The sequence below is a fragment of the Pholcus phalangioides genome, unplaced genomic scaffold, assembly GCF_987345545.1.
Source record: "Pholcus phalangioides strain wild (caught in Gottingen) unplaced genomic scaffold, Ppha-v1.0 ptg000009l_1, whole genome shotgun sequence".
In the NCBI taxonomy this organism is placed as follows: domain Eukaryota; kingdom Metazoa; phylum Arthropoda; class Arachnida; order Araneae; family Pholcidae; genus Pholcus; species Pholcus phalangioides.
Genome location: NW_028301602.1, coordinates 35,699,306 through 35,719,976, shown reverse-complemented (window position 1 = coordinate 35,719,976; position 20,671 = coordinate 35,699,306). Strand labels below are relative to the sequence as shown.

Sequence of the window (20,671 nt, the reverse complement as noted above, 5' to 3'; positions counted from 1 at the left end):
AAATTAAACATGCAGGATTCACAATAAAGTCCCTTTATCCTGGAATAACTCACGAACCGTTGATTCTAGAAGTATATTTCTGATTGATAAAAGTATCCAAATACCACGTAAACAATTTTCTAATAGAGTTTTTTTAGGACAGGGTAACTAAATAAAAAGTTAGTTTTTAATTTGATCATAGAAGCAAAGGAGGTTAGTTAAACATGTTTTCCCTTCCTGAACCCACGCTGGTTATCCGACAATACATTACAGTAAAACTTCGATTAACCGTCACTCTTTTAACCGATGATGATGTCAGTTCATATATACATTAGATCAGTCGACTCCACCTTTGACGCTGAGGGCAATGCAACCCGCCCCGCCCTGTATCTCCATCCATGCATAACATACGAGAGAGAGAAAAAATGAATTTAAAAAATTTGATAGGCTGCGACTTTGAATCTACACCAAGAGTTTAAAATTAACTTTTAAAACTATATAATCCACGGGCTGATTACGATAAATTGCAACAACCTTCTTTGCATACAAATTTTAAAAAATGCAAGCTGGAGTTAGTATTACGTAAAAATATATTCCATGTTCCCTTGAGTTGAATTTTACCGAGCTTAAAAACAAAGATTCAAAATAACTAGCAATTTTAAATGCGATTCACACCATTTAAATTCGAACAAGGTCGTAGCCATGGGCGTCAGAACTTAGAAGTTGAAGCCTACTCCTCCGTCAAACCGTAAGATACCCAGACCACAACGTCATATATCGGCTCATTGTCCTCACGGACTTGGATACATCTGGCAATTTTATTTACAAAAAACGTACTTCACAAAATACGTTAGGGGCCATTCAAGTATTACGTAAGCAGATTTTTAGCCATTTTTGACCCCCTTGTCAGCAGAAGTCAGCAAAACACTGACCCCCCCCCCTCCCAGCAAAATTTCGTCAGCAACTTATAATATTTCATATCTTCAAAAAGGGTGGTTGGTGACGTAAGCAACCTTCAACCCCCCCCCCCCTCCTCATCAAAAGTCAGCAAATCCGAAACCCCCTCGATGCTGACGTAATGCTTGAATGACCCCTTACAATCATAATAAATATAAAATCAGTTGCAAAATCACAATCTACATATACAATCGGAAATCAAACACATAATCCTGTGTATCGCATATTAAATCTTAATTCGAATATAAAATTCTAAATCGCACGTTGAAATCAATAGTAAATCCGATATAAAATTCATAACCGATTTCATCTTCAATTTAAACCGTTCGATTTCTACGGCATTACACTCTTCTTATGTCATCAGTCAGTCTGGTTTATAAATGATCACTTTTTTTTTCTTTGTGAACGGCGAGGTGGTGCAATTTGTACTTGTACTATTGGTTGAAATGGTGTCTGTGGGATCATTGTCTTCTATCCATCCAGCGCCGTAACTAGGCAGGTGCACTTGCACAGGGCCTACTTGGAGTGCGGGCCCGTTCTGCGTTTAAGATTGGGCCAGGAGGGGCCTAAATGCAAATTCTTGCACAGGAATGGCTGTTACGGCATTGTATCCATCTAATTACTTTCTTGACTTTATTCACTCCATTTTTTTTTTTTTAAATATCTCTGGTCCAGAGTGTGACATTTTTAGCAGCGGACAGTCATGTGCTTAATGTGCGCAATTAATTTACATGTTGTTAAATAATGGATGAGGGAGTGTCGATTTTACCACAGTGAACTTATCCTCTTTTTTTTTTAAGCGATAAAGGTAATTTGGAAAAGGTCCGTGATTGGTTGTAAAAAATACAAGTTCTCTGCTCCAATTTTTTGGGTTGTATGAAACTTTTGGTACTATTTTGTGGACACTTTTTCCGGTTTTCGCATCATTCCATCAGGTTTGCCGTAGATTATTTCTTTTGTTTGTTTTTTGTTTCGCTATAGATGGTGGGAATAATATTTTGATTAATTGTGTGCCAAATCGATTGTCGCTGCTTTGGCTGTTGCGTCTGCTTCTTCGTTCCCCCACTCACCCACGTGCGCTTTGATCCAAGATATGCGAATCCGTGGGCTCTTGTGGAGGACCAGCCGATTATCACTAGCCATGGCATGGATGGTCATCGAGTTCTGCATTGCGTGTAAATACTTGAAAGGCTATCGCTATAGATTATAGTTGCTTGTTGTAGTTCATGAGCTTTCATCATTTCCCCTCAATAAATTTTGCAAGGGGGCCCCCTAATAATTTCTGGAAAAAACAATGCAATGCACCTTTCCTTTCCTACATACGCGCTCAGCAACTTTTAGCCCCCCCCCCCCAAATATTTTCACGTGAGCACCTCTGATCATAGCGGGGGAGGGAAGACTTTGGATCTGCCCCCACAGCCCCGAAATGTGAGAAAATGACTGGGAAAAGATGGCCAAATCCCCCTCCGAACGAAATGTCTGACTACGCGCCTGAATTCGAACTACATCGTTCAAAGATTGGTAGTGTAGAAACGATGCTTATTTCAACAACCGAAATTCATAGTTTTTCAAAAAAATATTTGATTTAATATTCCTCTAAAATTTCACTTCAAAATTCCTTGAAACCAAAAATTTTCGACGATTCTTTATATTGATACAGTGTACCCTCTATTTATTTGCATCTCTCAAAGTACACAATGTAGGGGGGGGGGGGGGGAACTCGTAACATATTTTGAAACAAATTGCATTTTTATGAACTGGCAACTGAAAATATTTGCGAACCGGTTTTTTTTAACATCTTTGAAAAAAAAAATGGATTTTTCCCCACTTCTTTTTCTCCAGTTGAAATAACATTGCCAACACATACAACAACAGATAATAAAGACTCCTAGCTAAAAATAGAATATCTTCCTATTTTCCGATTGGGAAAAACAGATTTCTTCTGTATGGTGGTGCCATCTAGCTTCATTATAAACTTCAAAAAACAAAGAAGTTTTCCCCCATTCGTTTGATAGATGAAACTCACAAGTTTTCTAAATATTTTCATTCATAAAAAATTAAATTTAAAAAAATATCTTCCTCACATTTACAATTTTTTGTGATATATTTAAAAAAAAAATTGATGCTCTTTGATGATGCTAAATTTGTAAACTTTATTTTGCCAGATGTTTCAATTATTGATTAAAATTGCACGAGACCATTTTGATATAGAGCGACATGTAAAACCATTTAATATATTGGAATGCCAAATAAATTAAGACAGCAAGCGATTTCAAAGGAAAACTTCTGACTGAAAATCTGCCAATGTGAGAAAACAATCTTCATAAATAAATGATGCATATAAAAAAGTGGAACCAACTGGTAAATAAACTCACGTGTCTTGTAACAGGCTTTTAAAGCTGTCATGTCAGATGCATGGTAAAAGGAATACACAGACTTGCCAACCAATTCGTTATTCGTGTAGCCTAAAACATCTTCCACTCTGGAAGCATCAAAACAAAAATTATTTTTTAAACTAAATTCAAAATCGCCTGGTCTTTTTTAATTCCAGTGCAATAATTTATTAACTTCACAAACAGTACACACACACACAATACTACTGGCCACCTATTTTTGGGTGATTGAAAGAAAAATATATCAGCTCCAACCAGTGCCGGAACTAGGGGGGGGGGGGGCAGGAGGAGAAACTGCCCCAAAGTGGAAAAAATTAAAGTTATTGCAGTTTCAGGTGGGAACAAAGAATACCGTTGTAAAATTATCTAAACTAATTTTAAGACTTTAAAATTGTGGGGGGGGGGGGGAGTTCATGACTTTCTAATGAATAGCGATGGCTGTAGATAGTTCATAACAGGGGGGGGGGGGGGGCTTTGACCATGAACACCTTGTATTTTGAATGTTCAATGAGGAGTGTTGTGCGCAGTGGCATATTTACAGGGGAGCTTAGCAGGCTATAACCTAGGGCAGCAAGTTCAGAGAGAGGCAAATTTGAGAAGTTATTGCCCAAAAAAATTAATAGAATGGAAGAAGGGCGGCAAAACTTGTATAACCCTCAATAAATCCTTCTGGCCACATAGCTAGAGGCAAGGTCAGAGAGTGACCTAAAGAGTTTGCATGTACATGAATGAGCAAAAGATGACTTAAAGTGTGAGCAGGCATGTGAATGACCAAAAGAATGACCTAGAGCATGTGTAAAGGTGTAAATGATCAAAAGAGTGACCTACTGCAAGTATGTGAGTGACTAAAACAGTGTGCAAGCATGTGAGTGACTAAAACAGTGTGCAAGCATGTGAGTGACTAAAACAGTGTGCAAGCATGTGAGCAACTAAAAGAGTTAACTTAAGTGACTTAAAGTGTGAGCATGAGTGACAGAAAGAGTGGCTTAAAAATACAGATGTACTTGCAGGCATGGAGGGGAAACTAAGCGGGTTATAGCACAGCATGGTGAATTTGAGGAAAGAGTAGTCAAGAAAATTAGATTAGAATGGGAGAAGGACGGCAAAAAACAATAAATGTTCCTCTGATGGCACGAGAGTAAAATATTTGGAGTACTAAAAAACTTTAAAAATTTACTTAAATTATTCATGATTACATTTTAAGCAACACATTGCATATTTTCTTTTATCAGTAAATATATTTTTTTAAAATATTAGAAAGAAAAAGTACACACTCATGTGAAGATCTTCTAAAATAGCTGTGGAACCGCAAGAGTCTGCAATATATTGCGAAGAGGTCTACACAATGTGTTTCCAGAAGAAGGTGCAATTAAAAAAAAAAAGTTGAAAAATTCTTATATCTATACACACCTCTGTCACAAGCCACTATGGCTCAGCTTAAAGTATCTCCCTGTATAATGATGCTTAGAAAAGGCATCAAAGATCCTGATCTTTAGGACAATATCCCCCTAACTGGAAAAAAAAGCAGAAAAACTAACCTCCCTCCCTACCTTAAAATGGCATATCTTTTTTTAATTAAATGGGCTTTCTTCTGACTTTCAACAGGTGCAAATCAAAGTGGATGAGAAAATGTGCTCCATTGAGAAATAAGATTTACAAAATATTTGGGGCTTTTCAATGATAAAGTTTTTCTCGACTAAATATATTCGGCTTTGCCCATTAAAAGGGATATTATGCCTGCCATAGGCGTTGTAACATTATTGGAAATATTGGGCTCAAAACTATTATTTTCGTAGGTTGCAATCAAGATGAAGCAAATTTTGTGGGCGAGGAATCGGGCCTATTTGGTTGGATACTAGCTTACACCTGAGATGCCCCCCAAAACTTAGAAAGTCTTTCAAAAATAATTGATGCCAAAATCAAATTAGGTTGTGTCACAGCCGCTAAATAAAATTTAGCTCTGTTAATGAATCAGTGAGTAATCAATTAACCATCATGAGCTTATTAGTTTCTGATGATTAGTAATTAATTAATATGATTATTTAATAGATCATTAAAAATGGGCTTTTACAGTTTGGAGTAAATAAGTTTACTCTGAACAGTATGAACTTTAAATCTATTAATTATATATGTATAATGATAATTATTACTTACTTAGTGTCAGGAACTATAATAAGTTCATGGTGTTAAATTAATTTGTTAATCAATTAGTTATCAAAAAATTTAAATTATTAAATAATTACCATCCCCAAGCTTTTACCATGCCACATAAATGCTAGTCGCATATTTGTTAAAGCTATGTGTATGTGTAATTTTTATGTGTATCTATATTCATCTCTTCCAAATGTGTTCAACAATTTCAATATAGCTTCATATTAAGGCATTTAAGCAGAACTTCATGTTTAAAAATAATACACATATACTAGTATAATTGCGTGACGATTAGATTCTTACGTATCTACATATCAAAGCCGAGGATGGCTATATCATATGCAAAGGCTGAAAGATGTTTTAATGTTGAAGTAAATGCTAAAAATTTTAACCCAAGAATACTAACTCTACATCTCTGAGATGTAGAGGAATAGGCAGTTAACATTTAATAAGTGTTGTAGGGTTAAAAGAAGGTTTTAGAGTTTCATTATTCTCATGGAAGAACATTTTTTAATGATAAAGACCAACTTCATGTAGTATTTGTGAATGCACAAAATAGTTTTGACCAGCACTATACTTCATCGACAAAATTTTGGTTCACATTCTTTTATAACAAAAAACTGTGAGGTAGCTGGAATGAAAACCTGGTATATTAAATTAGCCTCATATATATAATCACAGGATTTAGGTACAATATATTTCCAAAAGTTTGTGTCTTTTTTTTGGGGTTTGACATTTTCTCGTTTCATCCATTATTTCATCCAGCTTTTTCATTTTGAAGTTATCATACACGTGTGTTATGCTCAAGCATTCCTCTTATACAGCATCAAACACATGTGTCCATTCATTTTCATAAAAGTGTGGGCTTATTTTTGTGGTAATCCAAAAACAAAATAATTGAAATACCGATTTGTGGAAAATCTCTTCCCATTGAGGTATCATCAGCCAGTAACTTAAATTACAGCTCACAATATCACATCTTTCTGAATTTTCATGACCTTCAACTGGAATTTTTTGTATACGTTGTACTATATATCCAGTAACAAAATTATGAAACAATAAAATAGATACTTTCTCTGCATGTGTGATAAAAAATCATTCACTAAAAATGCTCACATCACATTCAATAATAAATTGTGTTGTTCTAAATTCCTACACAGGGTGTATCATGTGTAGTGCCAATTTTTCTGTAAATTTCATAAAAATTGGTCGAAAACTCTGCTTGTTAAAAATAAAAAGCATGTGCTGAAAATTGGAATTTTTATAGAAAAAATATCTTTGTGACTATATGTACTATTCTCAGAAAAATGCACACACGAAGTTGGTAAAATATTTTGTAAAAGTTAGAAATCATTTGCAGTTTTTTTTTTATCATACTGGGTTGATTAAAAACCCTGTTTTCTTAATTTAAATTTTTGATGGTCCCCCAAATGCACCCTTGTGCCTAAATGTTTACTGGAGATTGTGAGTACAAGCATAGTGTTCACATGACCAAAATTTCAGAATGATTTGCTCTGTATTTTTCAAGAAATTTGAGAAAATGTCAAAGCCCCAAAAAAGGACAAAAACTTTTGGATATAAGTGCATAATTGAGTCCAGAAAATTTCACCAGGTATTATTTGTATCTTAAGGCTCCTGCATATTGTACACATCAAAGATTTCATATTTTTGTGTCACAATACGAATTCAACATTGTGAGTGGATTTTTGTGGTTCATGATATAAGTACCATGAAATAGTAGTAGTACTTCCTTGTTATAGCAAGGAGGCTGCATTATAAATCTGATTTTTGGCAGCCGTAGAAGTGAAAAAAAAAAACAATTTTACCAAAGAAAATATCATATAAATTTTAAACTAATACTAGTGATACTATATATTATTATAGACAAGACGTTATTTTACAACATATAAAATTTCAAATTAATTCAATGATTATAGTTTAAAAGTTCTAATTTTCTTACTGAACATGTGCAAAAAAAAAGAAATTCCATTCAAATCTCTGGATTTGAGAGGTTAATCGAATTAAATATTTTTTAACTAATCCAATTGAATAAAATATGTTTTATTTTTAAAAATGCCTTCTGGGGTGAATTGAATTATTTGTGAAAATCAGTAGGAAAATATCAAATAAATGGTAACTTCAAAAAAAAATTCTTCCCAGTTTTTTTCTTTTGAAAAGCAGCTTAAACACAATTGATGTGTTTTCGATTTGCAGCGTTTGTGCACTGACAGTGGAAAAATTGGTACTCAATGAGCAGGTTTTGTTCGACTGGCTTGACAACTCAAGCTGATATTTGCAAGTTGTGAATAAAATATTACTCACTTATCATCGACATCAGTAAACTTCATGTCTGGTGTATGTTTGCTGAAAAATATCTGTTTATCGAAAGGATCTTCCAGCTGCAGAGGATGAGGCACTGGTTCTGCTATAGATATCAAATAAAAAGCAGGGCAATGACCACAGTGTTTTGCTATGATTTTATCGACTTTATGACCGATGCAATGAATAACCTGCAATAAAAAAAATTCTTATAATTCTCTCACTCACACTTTAAGGTATGCATATAAAGACTGATCAGTATACCTACTAAAATAACATTAAAGAACAACAAAAAAAAAATTGAATACTGTAACAGGATATTATTCTGATCTGATATCCATTCACAATTTTGTCTAAACACAGTACTGGGTTCCTTGGAATCACTCAACTTTATGTCTATCATTATAAAATGATGCAATGGTATAATGGATATACAGTGGATTCCGCATTAAATTGTTTTTCAAAAACCATAATTCATAAACCCTTCACAGCAAAGAAATCTGGCATGTTAACTCTCAATTTAACAGCATTTAAAAAAAGCCATTAAAACAGCAATTTTTTTTCAAGCAACCAGCATAACTCATTAAAATAAAACCTTTCATTTCCAACACAGCATATTTTGTCCTCAACTTAGTTCCTTGGAACCAGAGATGCAAAATTCTTGATAATTACCTTTAGGAGAATATTCTCATCAAGGAGAATATTTGAGAATGTTCTCTGAAAGGACTATTATTATGAATAACTTGAGAATATATTCTTATTATTTATAATAATACTGCTTTCAGAGCACTCTAATAATATATATTATAATAAGTAATTTCTATGTAAATAACTTGAAAATATTCTCATCAAGGAGAATATTCTCTAGTTAATGTTTATAATAGTAGTGCTATCAGAAAATATTCTCAAGAATATTTAAAGTAATAATAAATCTCTATAAGTAACTTGAGAATAATTCTTATTATTTTTGATAAGAATATTTTCATTAATTTATAATACTAGTCCTTCCAGCGAATATTCTCAATAACATTCACTGTCCCCGTGAAGACGACAGGGAAAATTGAAGTTTTCAGTGCACAATATTAAACTTTAAAAGCAAGAAAATGAAACCATCATGGCTAAACTGCAGAACTTGCAAAGGAATACCAGTGATACAAAATTTAAGTGTAATGTATATAGATTGAAGAAAATAACACAGTTCTGTATCTTGGAATGAAGGTGATAAGAATATTCTTCGACAAAGGATTCTTTAATAATTCCATATTATTATTTCGCTTTTATTATTATTATATATTTAATTAGCTTTGGTTTAATTTTTTGCTTTGAACTTATTTCTGAAAATTTATCTAATTTTAAAAATAAACTTTTCTATCTTTAAAGGTTTTCAAAATCTTAAAAACTTGAAACCTTTCCCTATGACCGAGAATATTCTCAAAATAAAAGTTATCATTATGAGATGATTATGTCAAAAGTTGTTTTCTTTTAAAAGTTTTAGGCAATGAAAACTGAATTTTATTCCATCAGATAAACAAAATTAGTCAAATTTTTTTCATTATTAAAAAAAAAATGAATATTCTCGATTATTCTCAATTCTTTTTCATCCAAGAGAATATATTTTCACATCTCTACTTGGAAATTCCTTATTTCTGATCCCAAATTAGTGAGTTTTCGCTTAGAGAGTGACTGATTTACAATTTCGACTGATGGACAGTGATTGGAACAGAATACCTAAGAGTGAAAAACATTCTATTTCTAAAAATGTTTGACAAAAAATGTGAAGCAAAAAGTGACTGATTATTCTTACAAATACAACGCCGCAAATGCCCAATGAGGTGGCTGAGAATTACTTTTGAATTACTTTTGATCATTACTTTTGAATGTTGCATCACATTGAAACAAAAACATGATTTTCATTCCATAATACAGTATACAAATAAACATCACTGTAAAAATCTTTCCAATAGTTATTTTTGATGCTTACTTGGTGACTCTCAAAAAAAGCTGCATGAAAAAAGAAAAGGTTATCTAAGTTATATTTAGTGTACAGATTTGTCTTTTTTTTATTAATAGCTGTACATGAAACCAAAATTATGGATACTGTAATTTTCAATTTAAATATTTCTTAAATGGTTGAATATACTGTATATGAATATAGTTTAATTACACCAATTGTTGAATTATCTTTAACATAATTTAAATAAGGAATTTACCATTTTGGTAGAACATTTCTAAAGCTTTGATAAAAAAAATAATGTTAGTGATATCTGTGTGACACCAATTTTTTATTTTTTTTAAAGGTGTGTGATGTATCGAAAAGATAAATCTTCATAAATACATGAGGTATCTAGATGCCCTAAAAATCTTTCTATTTATGGCAAATAGTGCGGCTGTTGGATTTTAAAAAAATCATCCAATATCTTATCACTGGCTTTTCTTCTCCTAATCATAAACCTCTAACTAGAGGTTAGAGGTTTATGATTATTTAGCTATTTTATAAAAGCCATTTTACTATCTCTTCACTAAATAAAAACAAAAGTTTTCTTCTCATCAAATCATCATGTGTTGAAATGAATAGGGTGATAAGTATAATATAAAAATCTACCTGATAAGATGATGATTTTAAATTGATACTGCGACCAGTAGGTTTAACGGTAGACTTCATTCTGATGAAAAATGATGTTGGCTCAGCTATTGTTTTACCCTCATGCTTCATAACGGTCAGCATAGTTTTGATTTCATCGTGATCACAAGGATGAGTGAATTCATAGATACTCTGGCCCATCATCTCAGCCTGGAATGATTGAAAGTTTAAATAACATTTTAGTTCAAATAGCATTTATAATTCTTTGCAGTATACACAACAGATAAATTTTAAAAAAATCATATGTATCTTATTATTCAAATGTATCACACCATTAAAAAATGGCATGTGTACAGTGAACTGCTGGGCTTTTGTGTCATGGTCTTTGAAATTCGCTTTCTGAGTTTCACCTGGATGGCATTAGGCCATCACCTATGTCTGTGGATGAATGAATGCTTTTACACATAAATTCAAATGTTATATGGCTTATTTACTGAGTTAACATAGTCCTGTTCTATCACCACAGTTACAATTTAATATCATGTTACTCCAGACAGGTGGCTGTGTGAGAAAAAAACGCTTTTGTGGAACTTCATAGTGTGTATAGATTGCTTGGATCCACACCACTCATTCAGCCACACAGTGTATTTCCCTTACACTGATTTCCCCCACCAAGGAAACGGGAGTCTTAGCCATGATCTCATTGCTAAACTCTAAGCACCATTCTTTGTCTTCTAAAGCAGATTTGTGGTTTTACTGACATCCTCTCATTCTAATCTAATTTTCTTGACCACTCATTCCCCAAATTGGCTATAACCCATTTAATCCATTTGTAAATATGACTCCAGTCACTACAGGTGCGAGTGTGAGTACATCATTTGAAGGTTCTGTTGTTATTTGGATCAGTGCAACACACTCTAAAATCCTCTGGGGTTTGAGAGAAGTTTAATTTTGAAACTCTTTACATCAAAAGTGTAGGTAGTAAAGGGCCATGGCCGGTTTCCAGTTAAGGTGGCGGAGTGGAGAGACCTCACTCAGATAGAAGGTGCCGCTGTGGTGGTCGAGTGGTTATAGTGCCGGACTCGTGATGCGAGGATCCGGGTTCGAACCCCACAGTGGTGGTCGGCTGAAGTTGGTTTTCTGTGGTTCCCAACTTCAAGGCGCAAATGCGAGCCGATCTCCCCGTTAAAAAGTCTCGCCACAGAGAGCAACAGTCCTACAACGATAAATCGTTCAATCATAACACTTCACTCATAGTTAGAAAAACTGGGGGCAGATGACAGCACTACACATAACAAGCATTACACAGAAACAAACTTTACGTCAGGTTGCACTACACGTACACGCACATTCCCGCATGTACCGATTCGTTGGGGGTTCATTGGGGGGTTTCGGGGGGGTTTCGGGGGGGTGCATGTGTGGTGTAGCAGTAGTAGGTAGGGCCTCCAAAAAATAGCTCGGGGATCCATGATGTTCTTAAGTCAGCCACCTCGTTGGGCAATTTGCCTGTTGTGGCGTTGTATTTGTATTTGTATATTTGTAAGGTGCAGTGTTCAGCCCCAAAGCAGATTATGCTGAAATCTGTGATGTATATCATATCAAGGAACAATCAGTGCTGCTGCAGAACAATAGGGAAGAATTTTAAGGAAAGTGTAGAAATCCCTATTGTGGGAAATTTTTACCTTCAGACATTTCCAGTCAGCCAAGGGCTCGTTGCAGAACAATGCGAAACATTCTGCTTTGGAGATGTTCAGATAAGTTGAGGGCTTTGTGCATTAGCACCTCAGAAGGTAGTAGATCAAAGTCTGATAAATAGCTAACCAATAACCCTGTAGTTCTGACATAAGGCCATTGTTTTGACCAGTCAAATGTAAGTGAGTTTTAAATTTTTCATGAAAAAAACATAGAACAACGAGAATTACTGGAATGTCCCGTAAAATTACAGCTCATGTGGTCATCCCATATATACAAATTTCTGTTCCGCAAGCCGCAGAATTACCGCATATCTGTAACGCAGACTGGAAAGGTTGTGCAGTGCTGTATACTATCGCACATGTAGATAATTTTTCCCCCATGCATAGTTTAATTAAACAGTTTTATTAATTAATCACCCCATTAAACAGTTACAAGTGTGCTTTGGCTGCACCTATCCCATCTGATGAGTGTAAGCTTGACCTTGCTCCAAGCCTACTCTTTGGGTTAGAAAATAGAGTGTTAGGGCATTTGACAGCAGTTATATGGCTATGTTATGAGTGTAAAGCAGCCAGTTGGTGGTTCAAAAAATGCACATCGAAAGCTACCAATGAAGCAGCACTCTTGCACCAGCTTTTTCCCTGGTGGCATTTAATTTCTTAATGTTATCACAGTATTTTCTTTTTTTACAAATGTGTGTCCTAATTAAATTTGTATATTTATTCATTCAGAATTAACTACTCTTCTTTTTTTTTATCAAATATTCTTCAATACTTTCATTATAAAATCAAATCAGACTAACTGAAAATAATTCAATAGAAATGAAATATTCATTCACACACCTGTGTAGTTCCAAGATACGTGTGAACATTTTCTGACAGGAATATCATGTTCCCTTCATCTGTCAAAATCAAGAGGAAACCTTTCAGAATTTCTGCTGCTGATGGGTCAATTGATGCAACTGCCAATGAATTCTTATATCGGGCTACAAAAAAATAAAAACAATTAAATCATACTGGAACAATATTTTATTATCTATCAGGTTTTTTTAATTTATGAATAAAAACCTACAATTACCTCAAAGTAAATTTGCAAACATTTTGTTACAATTTTTTAATATGCATTCCATCGTTCAGAAAAGTCCGTTTATATTATCAATCTAACATGTTTCCTCACACAAAAAATACTGGAAAAATTATAGACAAGAATTATTCAACATTCTCTGCATGTTTCATGCAGAAAGTGCCCCCACCCAAAAGCATATTTAGGGAGGGCCAATAGGGTAACAAGTCCGAATGGGTGGCAAATTTAAGGAAAGAATGATCAAGAAAATCAGTTGAATGGAGGAGAAACAGAAAAATTTTATAGGTCATAGGTGGTAAAACAATAAATCCGACTCTACCTAGAGATTGAGCATACAACAGAATGGCCAAGGAAGTATGCAAGCATGTGAGTGATGAGGACAGTGACCTAGAGTGTGTGCAAGTATACAAGCGATCAAAACAGTGTGCAATAATGTGAATGACCAAAACAGTATGAAAGCATGTGAAAACCTAAAGATTGACCTAGAGAGAAAGGGACCAGGTCAATGAGCAACCAAAAGAGTGAGTGTGTGTGCCAGCATGTGAGCAATCAAAAAAGTGTACAAGCATGTGAGTGACCAAAACAGTGACCTGGGGAGAGAGAAACCAAGTCAGTGAACAACCAAAACAATAGTCAAGAAAGTTAGCAAGTGTGTGAGTGAAGGAAAAAGGATTTTCTCAAGGAAGGGGGCTTCAGAATTTTTTCTTCTGAGGGGTTGGGTTTGCATTTTCTTCTGAAAAATAGCACTATAATCTCGGCTTGGGCCCTGACCACCCCCCTCCCCATCACCTATGAAACGAAATATTTAGCACTTTTGACAATAGATTGACTTTTTAGGGACGTCTGTAAAAAAATTTCACTTCTTAGTTGAAAAATTTCATATTTTAGCTTGCCTTTTTCCATTTCTGATCCCAAATTATAGCAAATTAACACAAAATTGGTGTGATTTCGACATCCCAGCGATACTCGGAAAGGATCCCGTGTGTGTTCGTAATGTCTTTAACTTAGAATTTAAATTTCTGTCATTTTACCCCTGCAATAAAAAACGGGATTCTACAGCCTTTTATCGGCATTCTGGAAATTAGAACTCCGGCTCGAAAGCAGATGGAAGCAAGGGTTCCACTTTCCAATCTCAACGTCCTTCCTAATTAATCTTCGGTATTTCGTCAATAGGTAGCAAGCAGCAGCATGATTCGACTGAATTGCATTAACGACAAGAAATACGTCATTGTGTTGTTTACTTCTTTTCCACTCTTTGAAATCAAAGGCGCCGACAAGATCGCCATTCGTCCCGTATATACGGGACTCGAGTACGTACGCAGGAGGCGGAATGGTACGTTGCATTGTATATTCATGAAAGGAGGCTCAGCTCCCCATCACAAAATTATTGGGGAAGAGGGGCTCAAATAGCCTCTGCCCCCAGGGTACCGAGCTTCGCTATCGAGCTGATAATTACATCAAAAGTCCTTCCTTGGATTCATGTTTTATATGTATCTTTTACGACCGAAACCCGAAATTGGCCAGTTCGTGAGCATGCCGGCCAATGTCGAAAATTCTGTGAAGTTTCGTACATTGGCCGAAAATGGGGCGGGAGATCTCTGCAAAAAAAGCTATCAAGCCTCTAAATACCGGTACTCCAATTCCTTAGATCATTAAAGTTGCCAAGCTGACCATAATTATAAATAGCCATAATTATCACAGAAAATACACCAACTTGGCAATGCGATGACTCCGAATCACGCCTTTTCTTTGGCCAGGGATCTCCAGCCACTTCACGAACAGGCTGGCCAAAGCCCGAAATTCAGACATTGGCCTAGTCAACTAGCCGATTTCGTACTTTAGCAGTAACATATGTACTACTCTCTACCATTCCGTTTTATACTTATTCGAGTCCTATGTTGCACTAGTTGACGAGGAAACGGATATGAATCACAAGGGGGGGAAAAAAAACACCGTGAGCTGGGAGGAAAAAACATAAAAAAAATCGTGTTTGCCCCCGCCCTCAGAAAAATCATAGTTACGGCTCTTCCGTAAAGACTAGCGTGACCCCGGGTAGAAGACCTCCTTTTACCAGCAACTACTACATGCAAAATAAAAACAAAACTCACGCATAAAGACTTCGAGCATGTGTCTGAATTTGAGGAAGGCAACTGTGAGCCTCATGACCGAGGTCTTGTCCAGCTGTATGGTCCTTGGGAGAGGCAATTCGCTGGTCAGCTCATGGAATATCTCTGACTCTTTGCTCCGCCGACAACGAGCTGCATCTCGAGATTTTTCCTTGCGTTTCTCTGAATTCCTGCAAGTAACAGAAAAAGATCAATATCAGGAGGAAAAAAAACGTCCATTTAACTTATGAAACCAATTTTTCTTTCAAGATTTCTTGCAAAATATCCTGGAGAATTCATATTTCCCAACAAATAAGACGTTATTTGTTGTTTACATCATCTAACATTAACTAAAAGTCATTTCCTCGCTCCAAACTACAACTTCGGCTTTTTTTAGGGAACTTGGAAAAGAAAAAACATTCAAAGGGCCCTAAAAAACTCGAGTCAATTTCCTGAATATCGGTGATAAAGCCTAGCTTTTAACGCTCATTATAAGCATTCACGCATGCTTGTAAAGATCCAAACATAAAAATAATCAAGATATCAATTTCATCGATGATTACTCCAATTGTAATGACTCGTCCAAGGATTATTGCTTGAATTTTAAGTATAGTTGTAGCCTCGTCTATGTGCGGAGCATAGACACTTGGAAGTGACTTGGAGATAGACTTGAAAGTGACTTGGAGTCTGGGGGGACTTGGAAGTCTGGGGGGCACGCATGGCCCCTACAAGGGGTGGGCTGACAAGGCTCCAGCCCTGGGGCCCGGGAGGATTTTAATATTTTTTTTGTTTTTTCAAGCTATAAATTCATCATAAAGGGGGCCCTGTGAAAGTCTGGTCAGGGGGCCCGTAAAAGATCCCAGCCTGGGGGCCCTGCTTCAGGATGTGGGGGGCCATGGGGGCACGGTCATTATTGCTGGGGAGGGGGGGCACGATGATGTCAATTCATATATACGTTATACATTAGATCAGTCGACTCCCCCTTTGACGCTGGGGGAGGGGGAAATGCCCCACGCTCACCCCCCTCCCGTATCTCCGCCCATAGTCCAGAGGTGTAGTATTTGTTGCATTCGTTGAAAAAAAAAATCTGAATAATATATAATTAATGCACTATTTTCTACGAAGAGAAATGCTAACGTTGAAAATCAAAAGTGTCTGAACTGTAAAAATACCTTAGATGAGAATATTTAATTTATTGAACATTTGGGAAACAGGCCATTGTAATCAAATGATTTACCAACAGAATTAGTTATTTTGCTGTCAAAATGTTTCTCATATGGAGCTCTGGCGATTATTTCTAGGAAGAGCAAGGCCAAGATTACGCTATAAAAGTTTGATGATAGTTCTTTTAATGAAACTTGAAAATGACGTCTAGCGGAAAGATTATACCGTCCCTAGGTTTAATTAGCGTCAAAGGTGGAGCCTACTGATCAAATGTATGTGAATTGACATCATTATCGTGCCCCCCCCCCTCCAAGACTTTCACGTCTATCTCCGCTTGTGCCCCAGGGTTCCGTAGAACACCAGTTAGACACCCGTGCTCTAGGTCACTCACTGACCTAATCACTCTCTAGGCAGAAGTGGATTTATGTTGTTTTTACCGCTTTTATACTATAAAAATTTTGCTCGCGTTCTCCAAATACTGCTAACTTTCTTGCCACTCATTCTTCAAATTTGCCACCCCTCCGAATTTTCTGCCTTGGGCTATAGTAGCCAGGGCTAGTCTGCCAGGGCCGTATTAAGATCAAAATGAGCCCCCAGGTTAAGCGATTTTTCGGAGACCCCCCCTTACTTGGCCATAAATTTGCGCCTTCCAATTTGCATGCTTGAACTCGGAAATTTTGACCAGATTTTATTTTCATGAAGACCCCTCTGTACTTAGGCTCCTGGGTCCATGCGTTAAGGTGGCACTGGTTATAGCCTGCTAAACCTCCCGTAAATACGCCTCCGGACATCATATTGGAGGGAGGGCGACATGCCCCCCCCCCTCCCACTAGGGTGGGGCTGACGGGACTGTAGCACTGAGTCCCGGGACGATTCTAGTCAATTTAAATGTTTTTCCATGCCATAAATTTACCATAGAGAGGTCCATGAAAAGTCTGTGCAGGGGGCCCGTCGAAGGTCCTAGCATAGGGGCTCTGCTCCAAGATGTGAGGGGGGGGGAGGGGACCATGATGGGCGAAATTTTTTTCATTGGCGGGAAAAAAACTAAAGGAAAAAAATTTGGCGGACCGGACATATTCGGACATTGATTCATAATTTTATAGTGGAGCATAAAATAAAACCATTTGAGAGCGAGAGACTGCTGCCATCTGTTTACAGAATGTTTAACCCAAAACTTGCAATGAGCAAAAAAAAACACTTTTCTAATCCCTCGGATAAGTTTTCATAGGAACAATGCAAAAACCTGGAATTCCTTTGTAACGAAATTTCGTTATAGAACAGTAATTTCTCTGGTCTCTCGGAGACCTAAAGAGCACGGGAGTCCAACTGGTGTTCTGCGGAACCCAGGGGCATAGGCGGAGATAGACGTTGAAGTCTTGGAGTGGGCACGATGATCATGGGCGGAGACACGGGGGGGGGGGCATTGCCCCCCCAGCGTCGAAGGTGGAGTCGACTGATCTAATATATATATGTATATATGAGCTGACATCATCATCATCGTGCCTCCCCCCGGCAATAATAACCTTGCCCCCCCCCCCCCCCAGACTTCCAAGTCAAGACCGCCTATGACGATGATGATTGCTGGGGAGCATGATAATGATGTCAATTCACATATACATTAGATCAGTAGGCTCCACCTTTAACGCTGGGGGAAGAGACAATGCCACCCCCCCCCGTATCTGCACTCATGCCCTGGGGTTCCGCACGATCAAACGCCACGGAACCCTTAAAAATTCCGGATCCAGGAGAGCTTTCAAAGAAGAAAACTTTCTTGTTGCTGATATACAGAAATCTTTTCTTTGTTTTGAATTTTATCGAAATAATGTCGCGTTTAAAAAAATCCAGACCACTTGGATGACTAACCCAGAGAAAGTGGAAGCACGCGAGAGACCAAAACGGTGTGCAGGTATGTGAGAGACAAAAAGGATGACCTGGTGAGTAAGGGAAGAAAATAGTGACCTAGAGGCTGTGAAAGCATGTGAACGACCGAAAGAGTGACTTGGACACAGAGGCATATTTACGGTATATTAGGAGGGGGGAAGGGCTGAACAGGCTACATTCCATGTGGATAATTTGGAGGAATGACTAGTCAAAACTAGACTGGAATAGGTGAATAAATGGCCACAAAATGATAAATCAGCATCCGGAGGACATAAAAATTATGTGGTCCTTGTCCAAATTGCTCAAATTTCATGGGAAAATGAGTCTGAAATGAGGAAAAATCCTCTCCTCTCTCTCTCTCTCTCTCTGCCGAACTGAATAAATTTTTTTTTCATTTCGGTAGTATTAAGGATACTTTTTATTTCCCGGATAGTGGGCACATTCTCTTTAATTTCGTCTGCACAGACCTGTTGTTTCCCTGCGTACAGAATTTCTATATCTGCGCCATATGAAAAAAAAAAACATCTTACAACATAAGGAATTTTTTTCTGCGCAGCAGAAACTTTGTACACGTAAGTACTCTTATTCTAAGGCTGTAAACGCCCACATTTTGTAAACGTATCAACCATGAAAAAATGGTGCCTTTCTAAGTTGCTTTTATCCGTAACTAACAAACGTGTAAAAATAAAATTTTATCAACCAAAACATCCCTTTTAGCAAATAACTACGCAGCAGAGAAAATATATTATGCATTGAAAAAAAAATCATTTAACTGGAACTCCTTCTGTCACCTATCAAATAAAAACTCAACTGTTAATGATCCTTCGAAACTGAATTTAGAAGAATAATGCTTAGCGTAAAAAAGCAGTATAATAGAATATTAATAAATATTTTTTAAGCAATAATATGGTCTGAATTGTCAAGTTTGCTGCAAAACTTTAGTAGTTGATGATTGTGGATAGTAAAATAATATCAGTAATACGTGCAAAATACTACAAAACAATATCATTATACTGTTAACAGTTTCCAGGGGTTAAAACATCTTCTACCCCATCAGATTACACTTACTTTCAAAAATAAATGTTGTCGATTGCAAATATTCTCAATATCTACAATATTAAACAAATCAGTTTCACAAAGTGATTAACACAACATAAGTTTACAGCATATTTTGCAATATATTTCCATTTAGACAAAAAATGATATGTGTATATACATGAAAACTCCAACAGTGTCACCAAAACCATTCAATATGATTTCTAAACATTTGACAAACATATTTAAAAAATATATAATTATAAAATAGAGTATAAGGTTACAAATGGTCATTAGAATTTACAGAACATCAATATACTCCTCAGAATCATATTACGTAACTCTTGAACATTTGACAATTATATTAGATTAAAAAATCTATGCTGATTAGGTCACATAACAAATGGTTATATAATTCACAAAGCGTTCATATCATATACCTTTCGATTAATATTTAATTTTATGAATGACTGTATTTACATAAAATATTCTCACTCCACCAATGTTAAAAATGGAATTGACCGGTAGTGATTATCATTTCCAGCATTTTACAAAAATTTGATGAAATTTATCTATAGTAATATTTATCTATACTATGCTGGGGTACATTATTAATAAAAATACAAGGTCTTTTCAATCATAACTTCAGTATGATTAACCATTATTGCTTGTTCTACGACAATGAAAACTCCTTTCCAGAAGTGAATAATGACAAGGTCATTTTACTGTACAAAAACAGCAACTGTTAAAATTTTGAAGTGAACTTAACAATTTCAGTGATATTAATATCCATCAATATAATATTTATCAACTTATAAGATATTTTCTATCATATTATCTTGGTTTTTTTTTCATGAGGCACATTAATCAAAAACCAGTTGCCAAATTCCAATCATAACAGTTGTGTTTTTTATTTGATAGGTGGCAGAACTGGTTCCAGTTTAATGATGTTTCCCGATATAATACATCTGTGTGTGTGTCTTGTTTATACACTGAAGAGCCAAAAAAACTGGTCACCTGCCTAATATCGTGTAGGGCCCCCGCGAGCCCGCAGAAGTGCCGCAACACGACGTGGCATGGACTCGACTAATGTCTGAAATAGTGCTGGAGGTAATTGACACCATGAATCCTGCAGGGCTGTCCATAAATCCGTAGGAGTAAGAGGGGTTGGAGATCTCTTCTGAACAGCACGTTGCAAGGCATCCCAGATATGTTCAATAATGTTCATGTCTGGGGATTTAGGTGGCCAGCGGAAGTGTCTAAAGTCAGAAGAGTGTTTCTGGAGCCACTTTGAAGCAATTCTGGACGTGTGGGGTGTCGCATTGTCCTGC

The 20,671-nt window shown here is 36.3% G+C and overlaps 1 protein-coding gene across 1 annotated transcript in view; it reads right to left on the bottom strand.

Moving 5' to 3' along the window:
• Positions 1-20,671, bottom strand: part of LOC149082982 (uncharacterized) — a 317,105-nt gene that overhangs the window by 219,534 nt on the left and 76,900 nt on the right. The window contains exons 2-6 of the mRNA XM_089236028.1: positions 15,264-15,451; positions 12,915-13,057; positions 10,402-10,590; positions 7,803-7,990; positions 3,312-3,418 (exon numbers count right to left, since the gene is read on the bottom strand). Of these exons, the coding sequence (XP_089092154.1) occupies positions 3,312-3,418; positions 7,803-7,990; positions 10,402-10,590; positions 12,915-13,057; positions 15,264-15,451 (815 nt within the window). The remainder of the gene's footprint in view (positions 1-3,311; positions 3,419-7,802; positions 7,991-10,401; positions 10,591-12,914; positions 13,058-15,263; positions 15,452-20,671) is intronic.